General features: G+C 43.4%; 1 protein-coding gene across 1 annotated transcript in view; it reads right to left on the bottom strand.

The window, feature by feature from the left end:
• AFF3 (ALF transcription elongation factor 3) overlaps nt 1–16020 on the bottom strand; it is a 1727663-nt gene that overhangs the window by 1341080 nt on the left and 370563 nt on the right. Inside the window, exon 2 of the mRNA XM_085622771.1 lies at nt 6392–6512. Coding sequence (XP_085478897.1) covers nt 6392–6512 — 121 coding nt within the window. The remainder of the gene's footprint in view (nt 1–6391; nt 6513–16020) is intronic.

Below are 16020 nucleotides of genomic sequence, written 5' to 3'. Positions count from 1 at the left end.
GACAGTGAGGAAATCCACAACATGGTGACTAGGACCAAAAGGATAACAAAGGAACAGGGCCAGATTGGTCATGACTGTGGTAACCAGGAAGGGTCATGATGGCTAAAAGGCAAAGTTTATGATAACAAGAACAACAGGACAAGAAGGACCATGATGACCAGGATCTGAGAGACCAAGACAAAGCTAGCAGGTGGGTCAGGTTCAGGAGAACAAGGGCCAGGAGAACCCAAACTATAAGCAACAAGACAAAGAGGTTCAGGGATAATGGGAATAGAATCTTGAGAAGGACAGCGATTATGAAATACAAGAATAGCATTCCCTTGGTCAGGAGTGCCATTTCCCTGAGACCAGGAAAACAAGCAACCAGAGTCAGAAGGAAAAGTTCTAAGAAGTCCAGGAAACCAAATAACGAAGGGGATCAGGAAGAACAGGGCAAAGAGGATCAGGACCTTGAATACCAGATCTAAGAGGACCAGGGTGAGGAGGAAAAGGAGGATCAGGACCGGAATGATCCCAGCCTGGAGGTCCAGGCCACAGGGCTAGGAACATGATGGCCAGGAAGATGAGCAACAGGATGGCCTGGCTAAGGAGGACCAGATAAAGGAGGAACATGATGAGTTTATGTAGCAGCATGAACACTAGGGCCATGAGGACCAGATACAGGAAGACAAGATCCAGACCAATAGGAGTGGGGGCCAGAATACCCAAGGAAGACCAGAGGGTCAGTACCAAGAATATCAGGAGGACCAGAGCCAGGAGGACCAGACCAAGAAGGATTATAAGGATCAGTACCAATAGGACCAGGAACAAACCTAGGAGTTCCAGGTGGACTATGACCATAGGACCAGGGCCCAGAGTACAAAGTGGAACAGAAAGACCAGAACCTGGTGATAACAGGGCCAGAGTGAGGAAGATCAGGGGGCCATAACAGCTAGAACCAGAAAGACTAAGGGGACTGGACCTGGATGTCCAGGAGGGACAGGACCAAAATGACAAGGGTCAGAAGGACCCAAAGAAATAGTGCCAGGACCAAGAGAGCCCAGTCCATTGGGTGTAGTGCCAGAAGAACCATATGGACAAGGCACATGTCCAGGAGAACAAGAATGACCCAAAACAGGAAGACAAGAGCTAAGAGGGTGAAGCCTAAGAGGGATAGGATACAAAAGGCCAGGGAACCAGCAGGACCAGGAACCGATGACCTAATAATGAAGACCAGGACCACCAGTGGAGGCAGAACTAGGTGGACCACAAGGACCAGGACAAGGAAAACCAGGATGACCCACACCAGGACTACTAGGAGTGCCAACCCTAGAAGAACCAGGACAAAAGGGCTAGGTGGATAAGGACCCAACAGACCAGCAGGATCAGGATGAGGATCAGTAGTACCAGGAACAGGAGCCCCCGGAAGGGCTAATACAAAGATTAGCCAGGAGCAGGGTCAGGAAGGACTACACCAGATATTCAGAAAAGCAGTACCAGGGTGACCAGAACTAGTGAGACCAGGGTCAGGATGAGGATCAGGAAAACCAAAGCAACCCAAAAAAGAAGGACATGGAACAGGACTAGGAGGAGGACCAATGCCTAAAGGTGCAAAAGGACCTGGAAGTGAAGGAAGAAGACCCGGTGCATGTGGACACCTAGGTGAGTCTCGGCCAAATGTCTTAGGACAACCCTTTTGCAAATGGTTCTTATTCATGATTCTTATTCTACCAACCCCTAGAAATCCCCACCTCATCAGCCAACATATAGAACTGGTAATAATGTTACAAAATCAGAGCCTGCAAAGGGGCAAAAAAAGCAAGAACTGTTACACACTGACCTCTGAGTATGGAGAATATGGTCTGACGCTGCCACAGTAGTCTGAGGGTGGATCTGAAGCCATAAAGACTGAATTTGGAAGATAGGTTTAAAGGTGGATTGGTGAAAATGAGTGTGGTCTGTGAAGGATGACAGAAAGGGTTTGAGAAACTAAGATGGCTGAAGTTACGAAAAATGGTTAATGGCTAACAAAGCATCAACGGGATTTGCAATCAGCAAAAGGGAAGCTAAAGATCATAGAAAGGCTCTGATGAACAGAAGAGGTGGTGATGGAGACTAAAAATCGATTGTCACAGATGCCCCAAAGGGATTTTTGTGACCCCCTAGATCTTTGTGCTGGCATTCCATATGTGTGTGTGTGTTAGGTGGATATATAGCGAGGAGCAGATTTTCTAAGAAGTCACACAACGTAACCCAGCCGGCTGCGCTACATTGCATGAAAGGGAGAGAACAGAAAAGTACCGTATGTACTAAGATTTGATGTATTTCTGCTCTCGCTCTGCACTGGTGCACTGTGTGCTGCATATTGCCAACACAGGTACTCTTGCACTATGGTGGAAGGGTACCTGCATTATGAATAGAATTGCTATTGTGCAGGAAGGGGCATTTTTATGCACAGAAATAATCCTTTGAGGTATTTTCCTGCAGCACACATAGAAAGAGGAAGTAACAAAGAGCAACACAGATGTTTCTCCTTGTTACGCCTCAATTGAGAAGGCATACCATTTTGATGGAATCCGAGATTTACTCACCTTAGTAAATCTGGGATTGCATCAAAATACCTGGGTGGATGCATGAGAATGCCCATGTTCCACCCATGCTCCACCTTTTCAACACAGAGTAATGCAAGGCAGTGATTTGTTCTGCTTTGTGTTACTCTGGATGTACTAATCCACACAGAGCCATGCAAGGTGACTATGCATGGCTTAGTAAATCCCATTAAAAGGCTTGTGTTACCTTGCGTCACCTTGCTTGATGCAAGGACAACACAAGCCCTTAGTAAATCTGTCCCTAAGTGCGTAGTAGTAAGATTCCTTATGTGATGTAAAGCTTTAGTGCATAGACAAGTGGGATGCATTTTGCATTGTGTGATGGAGAGTAGATACAGCTTTCCTACTTAGTGGGAGTGTATTGACTGCACCCCTGTAGATAGAGAGTGGATACCCAGAATTGAACTGAGGGAGAATGGAGAAAAGGCTACCCAAAAAGATTCTGTGAGGTCCTTTTAGAAAAGGGCTGCTGATTAGTTCTTCCTGAGTGATGACAGAAGGTAGATGGTAGAAGTAAGTGGTAGGGCATTGGATTCTCTTATTGAAGGTGTCAAGGTTTCTAAGCAGGGCTGCTCTTTTATCTGTGGTACTCAGAAAGGCGGATGACATCCAGGGGCTAAGATGTTATGCATTCACTGGTTCCATGATTTAGATGCTTCTGCTTGGAGTCAGCACTATTGCTACTGCGGTGAGAGCATTCACCCAGCGCAAAAGCTATGTCTGAGTGGCATCCAGAAATTATATTTAAATGAAAAACACCGCAAATCAGTTCTTAAACCTCAATAGTGGATCCGCATCCCCTGTCTGCAAAATGAGTATTAAAGTGAAACTGTGAAATGATAGATCTGCAGGTCACCAGAATGGAGGTACCAAAATCTGTTTATTCAGTGCCTTATTTCTTGCACCATTTGTAATAAAGTCAATGAATAAAAATCTCTGTGAATTTCTTTTCTTCTGTGACTTTGATACCGATATGTCTTTCTCTGATTTAATGGGAAAAATCATTAATATTCCAATGACATTCAGTTCAATTAAATATAGTACCAATCCTTTGCTTGTGGCTTCTCCACATAATTCTTCCTTTGATGGCCCGACAAAGTACGGGCCGTCAAAGGAAGGAATGTATACCATCTACTCTCTTTAGAGAAAACCCTGGCTGTACGGGACAGGAAACAAAAATGACCCTGTCACCCTGGGAGAAAACTCCCAATATGTGTGACCATTAGCATTTTTGTTTTTCAAAAGCAAACTCGTGCTTCGGGACTTTATTTATTTAAAAAAAATGTTCTCAAAAGTGTGCTAGGTGGCTATCATGTTTGACTGTACTGTCCTTCAAATGTTTCATGCATTGACAGGAACCACCATGACAGCAGTTTCTGTCATAGGGCCAGCGAACAACTCTGAATTTGGCAGACGGAGGTCCCTCAGGATGTCGGAGGTATTGTCCTCAGCCATCCTGCTGGAGTAAACACCATCCTCAAAACTCTAAATCAGGCCCATAGTTCATCTTATTTCTGTCATAAGATTGGAATGAAGCCTCACAATTATACTGTGTTGGCCACTTCATGAGGTGCCCTATGCAATTGTTTCTAGTTTGATAAAATAACCCCATACATTAGATGGTGGTATGTTACTTGGATCTAAAATTTCCATTTAGTTTTTATTCTTTTACAAATCATTGCTTTCAGATTATTTAGTCTGATTTGAACTGAACCAGAATTAATCATTCCAGAAAGCACTGATTTGCTGCAGAAAAAGAGGTGTATTAATTACATGGAGTTTTTTGGAAGCCCTATGTCTGGTGCTGGTACATTCCAATGGCTTTGTGAGTAAGAGCAAGTACATAGCTTTAGAAAAGTAAACAGCGTTAACTAGTCTTGCAAAGGTTCTAATCATCTTTATTATTAGTCACATCTGTAGGCATATTTAAAGGAGTAGGAGCATTTGTGGAGCACGAGTCAGCTCCATAAAGGGCCTCCCCAAACGCTATGTTTTTGCACATGGTGTAATGGACTGATATTCTGTGCTACGTTTGTTAAAATAATTTGGAACATTCAAACATTTGGGACCTTTAGACCGATAAGTTAGTGCCAGCTTCTAAGCCAGTTTTAGCATTAAGGGCCTCATGTCACAAAATCACAAGGTATGTGGCCACAAAAGTACCTATTATAATGTACAAAACCCTTTTAATGAATTGCATATCTCTTTAGACTAGCAAAATAACTTTTGTGATAGTTTCTGAATTGCAAATAGGAGGGTTCATGAAAGGGTTACCTCCCTCTACTTTCCAATTCGGAAAGGAATTCATTGATAGTTTGTGACTGCAATTGCTGTCGCAAACCATTGATGAGCTAACGACCACCGAGTTGTGGAGGTAAATAATTTGCAAAAAGAAAGGAGCCCCCCTTAGGACAGGATGTTGGCAGCATCGGGGGAGAGAAGTTTTCCAAAACCTGCCAGCCAAACTCCCTTTTAAGAGAATGGCTCATATGCCCACACTTGGAGAATGGATACAAAAAGTCAAACAATGTGACCATTTTGACTAAGCTGCAGATGGTAGGGCTTTATGGGATGTTTTTTGGTGGCCAAGTAAGGGCAGCCCCTCCAACTTATACTATTGCCAGGTAACCAACATAATGTTAAAGGTTTGGGATTTGATTACACAATATATGGACCACTAACGTTGTTCTTTTCCTCTATACCTCAGACTCATTTTTTGAATTTGTGTGACCAAAAACAAAAGTACCAAAGTTATAAAGTTAGGTGCAGGCATATGGACTAATACCTTCCCTCATTTGCATGAGCTCACACGCCCATGTAAATGAGGGCTCACACCCATCAGATTGCATGTGAATAAAACTGCAATCCATATTATAGAAGGGGCCACTTGCTACAAAAGACCCAGGAAGGATACTGCCTTTTTTTTTAAATGTGGTTCGCTATGTACCACCTTCAATACGTTGCACCTGGGATAACTCCTGTAAAGTTTGCTCCTTTTCCAGAAGTTAGCACTTTCAACTAACTTTGCAATTTTACTAAATGGATTGCCGTGCAAGAAGTGGCTAATGTTAAGCTGAATTCCTTTTTGGATTCACACTACCAGTGGGCGGATGCACTGGTAAAATAATCATGGCATATAATGGAATATATGGTTGGAGGAAAATTGAACAAAAGAGGTAGACTGAGGTACACCAGAGCACAGAATCAAAGTAGGTTGCATCACACAAGGGGGAGTGTGCTTCATTGTCGACACAGAAGGGAGAGCAGGGTACCCAAGGAATTGTGACAGCCGTTGAAGAGTGAACATGGGCTGGAGTGGAATATAGGATTATGCCAGCCGAGGTGAGAGGAACAGAGGGGTGTGGGGGGAGTAATAGAATGCAATACAGAGAAGTGATGGGAGCAGGGTGAGCAAATGGTGGTGGTGAGAAGTAGAAATTATTAGTAATAAGGAAAGGCATTAGAGTAGATTCTGAGTTAGATCAGAAGAGCAGACACTGGCGCTTGGCGCTTCTGAAATTTCATAGAAATACCAATAAAGAATTGTTGCAAACTAAAAAAAAGTAGGCATATATGTCAATTGGTATACGGGGATTTATGGCTGTCTCCCGAGTGTCTCCGTTCCACTGAAAGGTCTTGCAACAGATTTGCATGCATGAGGGACACATCAAACTGACTGCTACATAGAGTTCCCCGTGCATAAGATTGGTGTAATCATCTTTCAGATGTGCACTGAATTTCATCTAGACTAATCTGAACTTTCAAATTATGCATGACAAGTCGGGATAGCGTTGGGCACATACCTTATATGGTTCACTGAAGAGAGGGTAACTGTTATCAAGCTGCCATTCAGTTAGTGGTTCTTCCTGGTTCCTTTTTTCCCTTTCTTTCTTAAGCAATACATTCCTATCCTGCTCAAAGATGCTGCACCAAGACATAAAGAAACAGACAAGACAGAAAATGACATATGAGTCAAGAAGAAAACTTCTTCTCACACAAGAACCCACTATTTCAACCTATGCCAGGCAATCTGTTCGATACTTGGATGGCATGGAAAGTGCATACATGCAGCTTAAAAACTCTCTCTGATTGACAACACTCACACATCACAAAGCACTGAGTAAGAGATCCTCGAAATTCCCAGAAGAATATAGGAGAAGGGTACAAGATAAGCCTTTTCTTCCTTCACTCACCAACTTGAGGCTCCTCAACAACATCTTTCCTTGAGCCTCTCACTGTAGAAAATAATGTTTGATGTATTTCCACATGAGGTTACTGATTTTTGGACTCTGGAAAACTGTTATTTTGAACAGTAGAAGACCAGTCCAACCACTCCCAACTGCATGTATTATTTACCAAAACATGAAAACACTTTTTGTAATCAAATTGTCACTTTTGACCTTTTGTAACTCAGTTGCAATTTTCACACGAGTTGTACAAACTGCGAACATGAAAAAGAGAAATTCTAAATATCAGCCTTCAGAGAAATATTTCATGGCTCACATTTGGAGCAAATCCTCAACATGTGATTGGAAATGTCCATGCAGGAAAACAAGCCGGAACTATGGGCCTAATTATGATGTCAGGCGGAAAGTCATCCGACAGCTCGTTGAAGAAACCATAAGTTTCCACCGACTTACGTATTGCAATTCTGGCGGTCAGAGGGAAGCCCGTGGGGAATTCTGCTGCACAGATCACAGAGCCCATCAGGGCGGTGGGCAGAATAGTAATCCCATAAAGACGGCAGGGCCAGCCTTGGCTACGCCATTGGGATTACAATGTCACTTTACACATGCCCTTCCATGGCGGTCTGTTCGACATGAAAAGGCAGGCAGAAAGGGACTTAAGCGTCCCCTACCAGGGCCTCCTTCCTGCATGGCCCTCCACTATGGGGCCAGGGGGGAACCTATGGTGCCCCCTAAACATCCTTGCACCCTGTGGCTGGAGGAGCCGCTGGCCACAAGTACTAACATCATATGCTCCCTGAAGGGGTAGGATGTTTCTTTGATTCTCTGGGGACTGGAATGGGGTGGCTTTGGGATGGAATCTGGGAGGGTGTGGGAAAAAACAAAGTAAGACTTTGGGTTTCCATATTGAAATGCTGACACGTGAAGAACTGTAGCATTGTATTGACAGCAAGTTATCGCTGTGGAACAGTACTGAGTCATAGTATAAAAAATGTTAGGAACTGAATGTATGAAAACATTAGGATGTGTAGTCTTGGACAGTTTTCTAAGTTAGTGTCTACAGTCCAAGAAGGATTTGTTTATCCTTCTTTTAAGGATGCTATCTGTATGGCAAGGTGGTAGAGGAGTCAGAATTTTGCATGAGAGAGATGAGCAAGCGATTACTTACTGGTTCGACTGAGAGTAGTGGGGTCGCTGAGGTAGATGATTTGGATAAAGCTAGTTGCAGGCTTGGAGCTGTAGGGAAGAGTGCACAAAGAATACAGAAGACCTCTACCAATAGACCTAGATCGAGTAGGTGTAATCGGTGTGGGAGTACTTTTCATGGGTCGAAAGCAAAAAATGTGTGCAATTGGCAGAGTGTAGTAAATGCAGCAGGAAGGGGCACTACACACGCATGTGTAAGGAGTGGCCTAAGTCCAAGGTGGCTGTGATGTGTGATGACGAGCAGGGGTGCAATCGAAGAAGAGTGTAAAGAGCGTATCTTGAATTTGCCGATGAAGAGGTAGTGGAAAGAAGGAAAAGAAGGCCTAAGGCGTGGTTCACTGTGAGAGGAGCTGATGTGGAGCTTATGGTGGAATCAGGTTCCAGGAATACTATTATTCCTAAAGACGTGTTTTATAGGTTTTGGTCCCACATGGAGCTATTACCCAAATATGTGTGTCCTGGAGGGTATCAAGAGGAGGAAATAGATATCTTAGGGTATTTTAATTCTTCCATCAAGTTGACAACACGACTGACACAAGAGAAGGTATATGTGTCAGAGAGCAGTCCTCCAATCTTAGGATGGATGCATCAGTACGATCTGTGTATCATTGTGAACCCTAGGACAGCAGAACTGGTCATGGTGGTAGAGGACAACAGTGTGGAGATTTTTAGTGAGGTGAAGGAGGTGTTGCAAGAGGAGTTGGGGGTGTTGGAGGAGTATGTTCACAAGATTTGTGTAAAGCCCGGTGTCGTGCCCATAAAACAAAACCTGCTAAAGGTTCCTATTGTGGTGAGGGAGGCAGTGAGTATGATGCTGTGTGAAATGGTGGAGTAGGGTGTGATTGAACCTGTTGAAGCCTCTAGTTGATTATCTCTGGTTGTGATTGCTAAAAAAGCTGATGGCCATTTGAGGTTTTGTGTGGACTTACGCAGTGTGAACCAGAACATTATCACTGATAGTTTTCCTCTCCCAAACATTAATAAGTTACTTATGTTGCCTAATGGTGGTAAGTACTTTTCAAAATTAAATTTGAAGAGTGTTTACCATCAAATTAGATTACATGAATCTTCCAGAGATGTGACAGCTTTTATGACGATGGGGTACATTCGGTTTCACTAGAATGCCGTTCGTGTTATCTTCGGCAGCGAGTGTATTCCAAATGGTCATGTCTCAAGTGTGGAAGGGTTTTCAAACATATTATTTTTAGGATGACAGCTTGATTTATGGAGCAACTGTGGATCAGCACAATATGATATTGAGAAAGGTTCTCAGGAAAGTGAGGGAGGTGGGCCTTACTTTACATATGGAAAAGCGTGTCTTTCTCTGTGAGGAAAGGGAGTATTTGGGTGATGCAATTTGTGGGGAGGGTGTGAAACTAAGGAGGGACCTACTCACTGCTATAAGGTTGGCTCCTCAGCCCATTGACAAATATCAGTTCAGGTAATTCATGGGACTCATCGAATACTATGATTAGTTTGTAGATAACTTTGCGACAAAGATGGAAGGTTTGAAGGTTTTGTTGAGAAAAGGGTGTCCTTTAAGAGGGGGTGATGTTAAAAAAAATGTTTTTACATGATCAAATAAGAGGTGTGTGGTGCAGGTATACTTGTGCCGTTTGATACGTCTTTGAAATCTGTTGTCACTGTTGATGCTAGTGCATCAGGGTTGGGTGTTGTTTTAGCCCACTTCCATTGTAAACTTGAGTGGACAGTAGCTTTTGGGTTGTGGTCTTTGACAAAAACTGAAAAGAAGTACTCTGTCATTGAGCGCGAGGCATTGGTGGCTGCCGGAACGGCAGAGTATTTTAGGACACATTCACAAACCTTTTATAAAAGTTTTAACTCCGGGTGGGGCTAGAAAGGGATCAGTCAGATTAGCAAGACTGGTGGCTCAGTTGCAAGAATTCATGTATTCTGTTGAGTACATTCCTGGATGGCGGACTAGTGCTCCAGCTGATGCTTTGTCATGATTATCTGTGGATTGGAAGGTGGTTGAGGCTGATGCTGTCAGTAATATGGAGAAGGAGGGGGCAGTGACTTGGTTGGAGAAAGTTGCTTGTCATGGTGTTTTTTTTTTTTTTTAATGATGAGTAGGTGAAAGAAATGAGCAGAGACGAAGTTTTGCAGGAGGTGTGTAAGATGGTGGCACGAGGGAAAGCCCAGTTGCAGTGTCAGTAAGATCTTTTGTCAAGCTACTGGATGAATTATCTGTTTGTGATGGTACTGTATTGATGAGAAAAGACAGATTTGTGCCACCTGAGAATTTGAGGGGGAGGGTCATCCAGTTGGCTCATGAGGAATATTTGGGGCGGACTATGACTAAAATTTTTGGTGGCCTGGGGGTAGATGCTCAGTGGGTGGAAATGTGTCTGCTGTGTAAGGAAAGTGAAAAGCGATTTAAAATGGGGCTGCACGCTGAAATGGGTAATATTCAGGATCCAGGAGAAGTGTAGCATACTGTTGGTCTGGATTTTATTGGCCCTCTGGGCTATGTAAATCGAGATCTTAGATTTGCTATGGTGCTTTTGGATGCTTATTCCAAGTGGTTGGAGGTCATATTTATGAAGGAGATTTCTACAAAAGATACTATTTCCATTTTTTCCTCATGTTTTGTTGATGGATAATAGCACGCAACTAAGTTCTTGTGAGATGAAGGATTTCTTTCTGATCACGCTATTAAGCATCACCATATCACATTTTACAACCCACAAGGCAAACTCAAAGGATGAATCGTATGGTTAAGGGTACTGTACAGTTAGCCATGTTGTGTGGTTTGGATGTTTCTGTCGCAGTCCAAGAAGCTGTGTGGGCACATCATACTTCCCTAAATAAATCTCCTTTTGAGGTTATGCGGGGGCATAAAGCAAGGACCAAGTTGGTGACTGGATAGTTGGGACGCATAGAGGAGCCATGAGTACCTAGAAAAGGCTCAAAGGGTTCCAAGATTCAGAGAGGTGATTGGGTGATGGTCAAGGATGGTCGTTGCAGCAGGGTTTTGTTTAAGTTTAGAGGTCCATTCAAAGTCAAAGAGGTGTTTGAGGAGTATATTGTGCTGGAGAGTGGTAGTAAGTGGAATAGACACAGAGGACTTTGTTTCAGAAGGGTGGTGAATGTAGTGAATAGCAGGTGGAGGGTGATGAATGTTGTAGTGGTATTGTGTGGACGGGAGATGCGGTGCCTAGTTTTGAGAGCAATTGAGTGAGGGATACCAGCTTTGCTGATAGTAGTGGGCTGAAGAGGTTTTGCAGGGCGAAGAAAGGGGTTGAGTACGAAGAGAGAGAAAATTCCCCGCGTATTTATGTGATTACGTGCTGAGCTCAGCTTGAGAATTGCAAAGGCTCAGTGAATATTGCGGAGTTGCATTTTTGTTCTTATGCTAGGTAAACTTGAACACTTATTTTTCAGACGATTTTAATCTTTGTTTCTTCAAATATGAGTAAGCTGCTGCTTATGACTATGGTTATTTTCTTTGTTGCATTATTTGTTCTATTTCTTTTAACTTGTCAGTTGCTCTTTTCCTTGAAACCCCTGTGTTATGGGGAAGGGGGAAAAGGTGTCATATTCGTATTGTCAGAACAGAACCTTTGTGTTAAGGATTGTGGGGTTTTGAATGGGGAGAGCAGTTGGCTCTGGGGCTGGCATAGGGAAAGGCACGTCTTGGTGGGCTGAATAAAGAGGAACTAACCAAGCTTTGTGTGTGGCGCTATCTTCATTTACTACATATAGCTTAGATCAACCTTTGAAAATTGCTAAGTACTACTTTCAAGGGAGAGAACTGAACAGTACTCAGAATTAAGAAAATGACATTCTTGGCGGAATTCCTATCTGAGGGTCCTAGTCTCCAGTTTTGTCCTTAATCTGTGGAACTATAAGATGCCTAAATGGTCTAGAAAGCCAGTCTTTTACTGTTCCCACAATAACAAAGGTGGTCTGGGTCCAAGTCCACCCCTAAAGTACATAACTACTGTTTACAACGTCTAACTAAGCTATTAGAGTGCGGCAGATCTTAAGCACAGAGGAAGCTATGGGTGCCTGGAAAAAACAGGACACCTGAAACAACTGGCCTTTTGACAGAGGATTTGGTTGGAAGTTATTAAAGTCCATCTCACTTCTTGAAACAAAGGCCTGAGGTCCAAGAAACTGAATGCCTGGCGACTTTTGGGGCACTGAGAAAGAACTTACAATACCAGTCCTGAATATCTGGACTCTTTTCATCATTTTGTCATCAAACAAGAACAAGTGTTGCTCCATGTGAGTAAAACTGTGGTTTTAAAGGGCACCATCCAAACTCATTACCCTTTCCAGCGGAGGGCATTTATTTCACAGCCAAGAATGATAGCGTTGCTGCCCTCTAGTAGCGATTGTTGTGAACCACAGACGACTCAAGTCGAAAAACGGTTTTGATTAAAAAATCATGTCTGTAAATTGTTTTTTATCATAACTTCTCATCAACACATAAGAATTACTTCACTTTTATTGTCATTTTGATCATTCATGTTTTTTTCTTTTCGTCTAACTTGGTTAGTGTTGCTATGTCAGAACCATGTACAATTTTCACTAAGTAAAGGCATTGTTGTTCACTCTACCAAAGGTAAGATCAGGATCCTCAGATAAATCACATAAGTTATTCTAATCTAGGCTATTTTGATTCTCTGGGAGCTCAGTCACAACTCACACCAAGACTGAAGGGCTGATTTGGACCCTGGATGGTGGCCCGCTGCCCATCAGGGACGTGGATGTCATCTCCTCCTCCATCCTGGCAAGACTGTCGCCCACCAAACTAAGAGATCATCCTCGGCACTGCATTGATCTCTGAATCTTTGGGCCAGATGTACGACGGATTTTAGCGTGCACAAACGGGTCTTAGACCTGTTTGCACACGCTAAAAAGCATGAGCCCATGTACAAACAGTGTTTTGCGACTCGCAAATAAATTGCGACTCGCAAAATACTGTTTTGCGACTCGGTATTTGGAAGGTAGCACTGTTTTCGCTTTCTGATGCTCTCAACATTCACCGGCCATGTTTATGATTTCGAGCGCAATAAAATAAAGCGCCTTGTTGTACATTTTTAATAGGTCTGCGCTATGCAAGTCCCCCAATAACATGTCAATAAAATGAAAAGACATTGGGCAGGTGTATCGCCTGGGCAATTGGTCTGTGCATTTCCATGGCCTTGGATGTCAACAGCTTCTTCTGCACTATTCTAAAATCATTTTGAAAACAGTCGCAGCGTGCGCACTTACTGGAGGGTCACACTGCCACATGGACGCCAAAGAACCCCGCCAAAAAGACTGGCAGCAGTTAAACATGAGATGATCACTGGAGTGATAAGCACATGGTGCACGTGAGCATCTTTCAAGCGGTGACATCTCCTCGGAGTGACATATGCGGATTCTGTTTTGCATGACGGCGCTTCGGGCTGCAATTCTTTCATTACCCACCTCCCTAAAGAGTCTTCCGTTTTCCCTGCAGTCCTGGACTTGCACGCAGCCGGGCTCCTGCTGTGCGCTGCTCATCAGCCCCAAGCCGCCAGGCGACTCCTGACTCATTCCTGACTGACTTGAGAGGAGCGCCACTTCTGAAGAATGCAAAGGGACTGAACTATGTCACGGCATCAAGGAGCTGTAATGCGTCGGCGATGACATGAAGAGCGAGCCAATCACGGCAATTACAGCAAAAAGGTGCGCGCGGAACGCAGCTGATCTGAAGGAAGCCTCGCCCCTCTTGCTCATAAATGAGCTAGGTACCAACGGCCAGATGTGCTAAGACTGGATGTGTAAAAAGTGGTAAGAAACGGTGCAGTGACCTTTTGCACACCCAATCTGGTTGAGCGAACCAATCTATGTAAAACTGGGTCATTTTGCAATCTAAGAAATCTAACTTGACCCCCCTGTCAGCTACATAATTAATATTCATTAGGTAGGCTTCAAATTTTGACTCACTCCTACTGGCCAAAATCACGAAGATGGTGTCCTCCAAGTACCAGCAACCCACCATGTCTGTGATTGCTTTTAAATAAAAAGAAACAAAAAAAACCATGATTTCCTTAAAGGAAATAGGGCTTAAAAAAACTTTTACAGTTAGGGCCTTGTCTCTTTCTTTCTCACACTGGCAACTTATTCAGACTGTGAGCGCTGTGAAGTAAAAGTTAGAAGAGACACACTACTATATATAACTCCTAAATATTAATAAATAAATAAATAGGGTCCATTCACTAAACAGTTTCTGTGTACAGGTTCACCTTCCACACAAACATGACAACTTACGAGTGCATGGCATTTACAAAAAGTGAGCTTGCACTCGTAAATCCATTTGCACATTTGTAACATTTCCTCACAATAGTGTAATAGTGCACTCAGCCAATTACGGCTCCAGAAACAGGGTTCACTTTCCAGGGTGGAGATGCCCTTGAAACCTTGATAAATCCACACTTTTGGAGATTATGTGTACTCTCAAACTTTTCTCTAACCCATTCCTGTCCTGCAACTGGTTTCCATAGTGGGTCGGAAGGCGTGCAGAACTGGTGTGATCTAGAGAAATGGGTTTATCCACTGGGAAAGACATTTTACCTGTGGAGCTCAAATGTTTTTAATACAAACATTGCCTTTGCAAAAATATGGTGACATTTTCCCTGTACACACTTGAACACTATGTACAATTGTGCATGAGGAAGTGCATCCAAATGGCACAAATGCTACATCACAAAAGGTAAAGGGAACAACGGACGTTTGCAACGTGTTGCATATTTTAAGGCGTATTCTGGGAAACCTTTGTGAATTACAGAAAGTCAGAAATCTGCACCCATATGAGGTTGGAAACCTGCAGATTCAGATATCACTTTTTTTGTGGGTTGAGCCCTCAACTTATTTTATTCTTAGTTCAAAGCACATTTAGAAAGTCACATTTATGGTAAACTGTGCAGACTCCCCAGGATAGCGCAATTTTCTGATTTGCAAAAAAAGAAAAATCTGCACTTTTGTAAAAATCCCACAATTTTTACATTGCGGCCACAAATATGATCATTTTGTTTTTAAATGAGGCTTACTCTCCTCTTATTGGCTCTGCACTGCTGTTGAGCCAATAAAAGGAAGACGAGCAACTAGAGGCAGAAGTGTTAAGGTCCTGTGTCACCTGCCTGTTAAAAGCTTGCAAGTGCACAAGTCCATCCTATTGTGCTAGCAGGCTGCGGCCCTGCTCCCTGCATATCCCTCTGTCTTCACAGGCCCAGTATCTCCCTACTGCTCTGTGCCCTGTGACACCCATCACAATCCTGCTGCCCCTTTACTCCTCTCTACTCCCATCCCCTCCTGAGTCTCCTCTCTCTGTGACTCATGTGGCTGAAACTTCCCTCATCCCTCACCTCCACGCCCAGGACACTCTTCTGGCCCCTAACCCATTACCACCACCCCACTGAGTCTCCTGTGTCCCCCCATTCATGCACTGCTGCCCTGTGCATCTTTGGAACAGTGCTGTCTTAAATTAATGCATGGGCACGCTGGCATTTGCCCCACGAGCATAGGGGCCCCATGCAGACCAGAATTTAACACAAGTTTTCCATTAAACATTTTTATTCCTGTGAGTGGTTGTGTAGGCAGTGCACTGCTTTGCCTGGGGGCCTAAAATGCTGTTAAGACAGCCCTGCTTTGGAATGATGGTTATCGGATGCCAGAGACAGCAGAGTTTTTACATTTAAATCTGCACTCTCTGGCATCAGAAAACACCTTATTCTGAGGGATGGTGCTGCTAGGCACTCTGCTTTGGTAGCATCTCCAGGATTGACAGACCAAAGCTGTATTTTTGTGACAGGCACATTTTCTGCCTGCCATAAAAATACCACAAATGGAACATTAGATTTTGCTTTTTTTGCCGCAAAATCCAAAATAAATAAACGCTGCCATTTATTTTTTCTTAAAGCAGCACTATAGAGGAAAAAAAATCGAATTTCAAAGTAAGGCCAAATGACAACCACCTTAGACATAAAAAAAACCAGATTGCTCCCCTCTGCCCTCATTTTTGGAATCAAAAAAACATTTAAACA

Source organism: Triturus cristatus, chromosome 8, assembly GCF_964204655.1.
Source record: "Triturus cristatus chromosome 8, aTriCri1.1, whole genome shotgun sequence".
NCBI lineage: Eukaryota > Metazoa > Chordata > Amphibia > Caudata > Salamandridae > Triturus > Triturus cristatus.
This window is presented reverse-complemented; position numbering and strand designations above follow the sequence as displayed.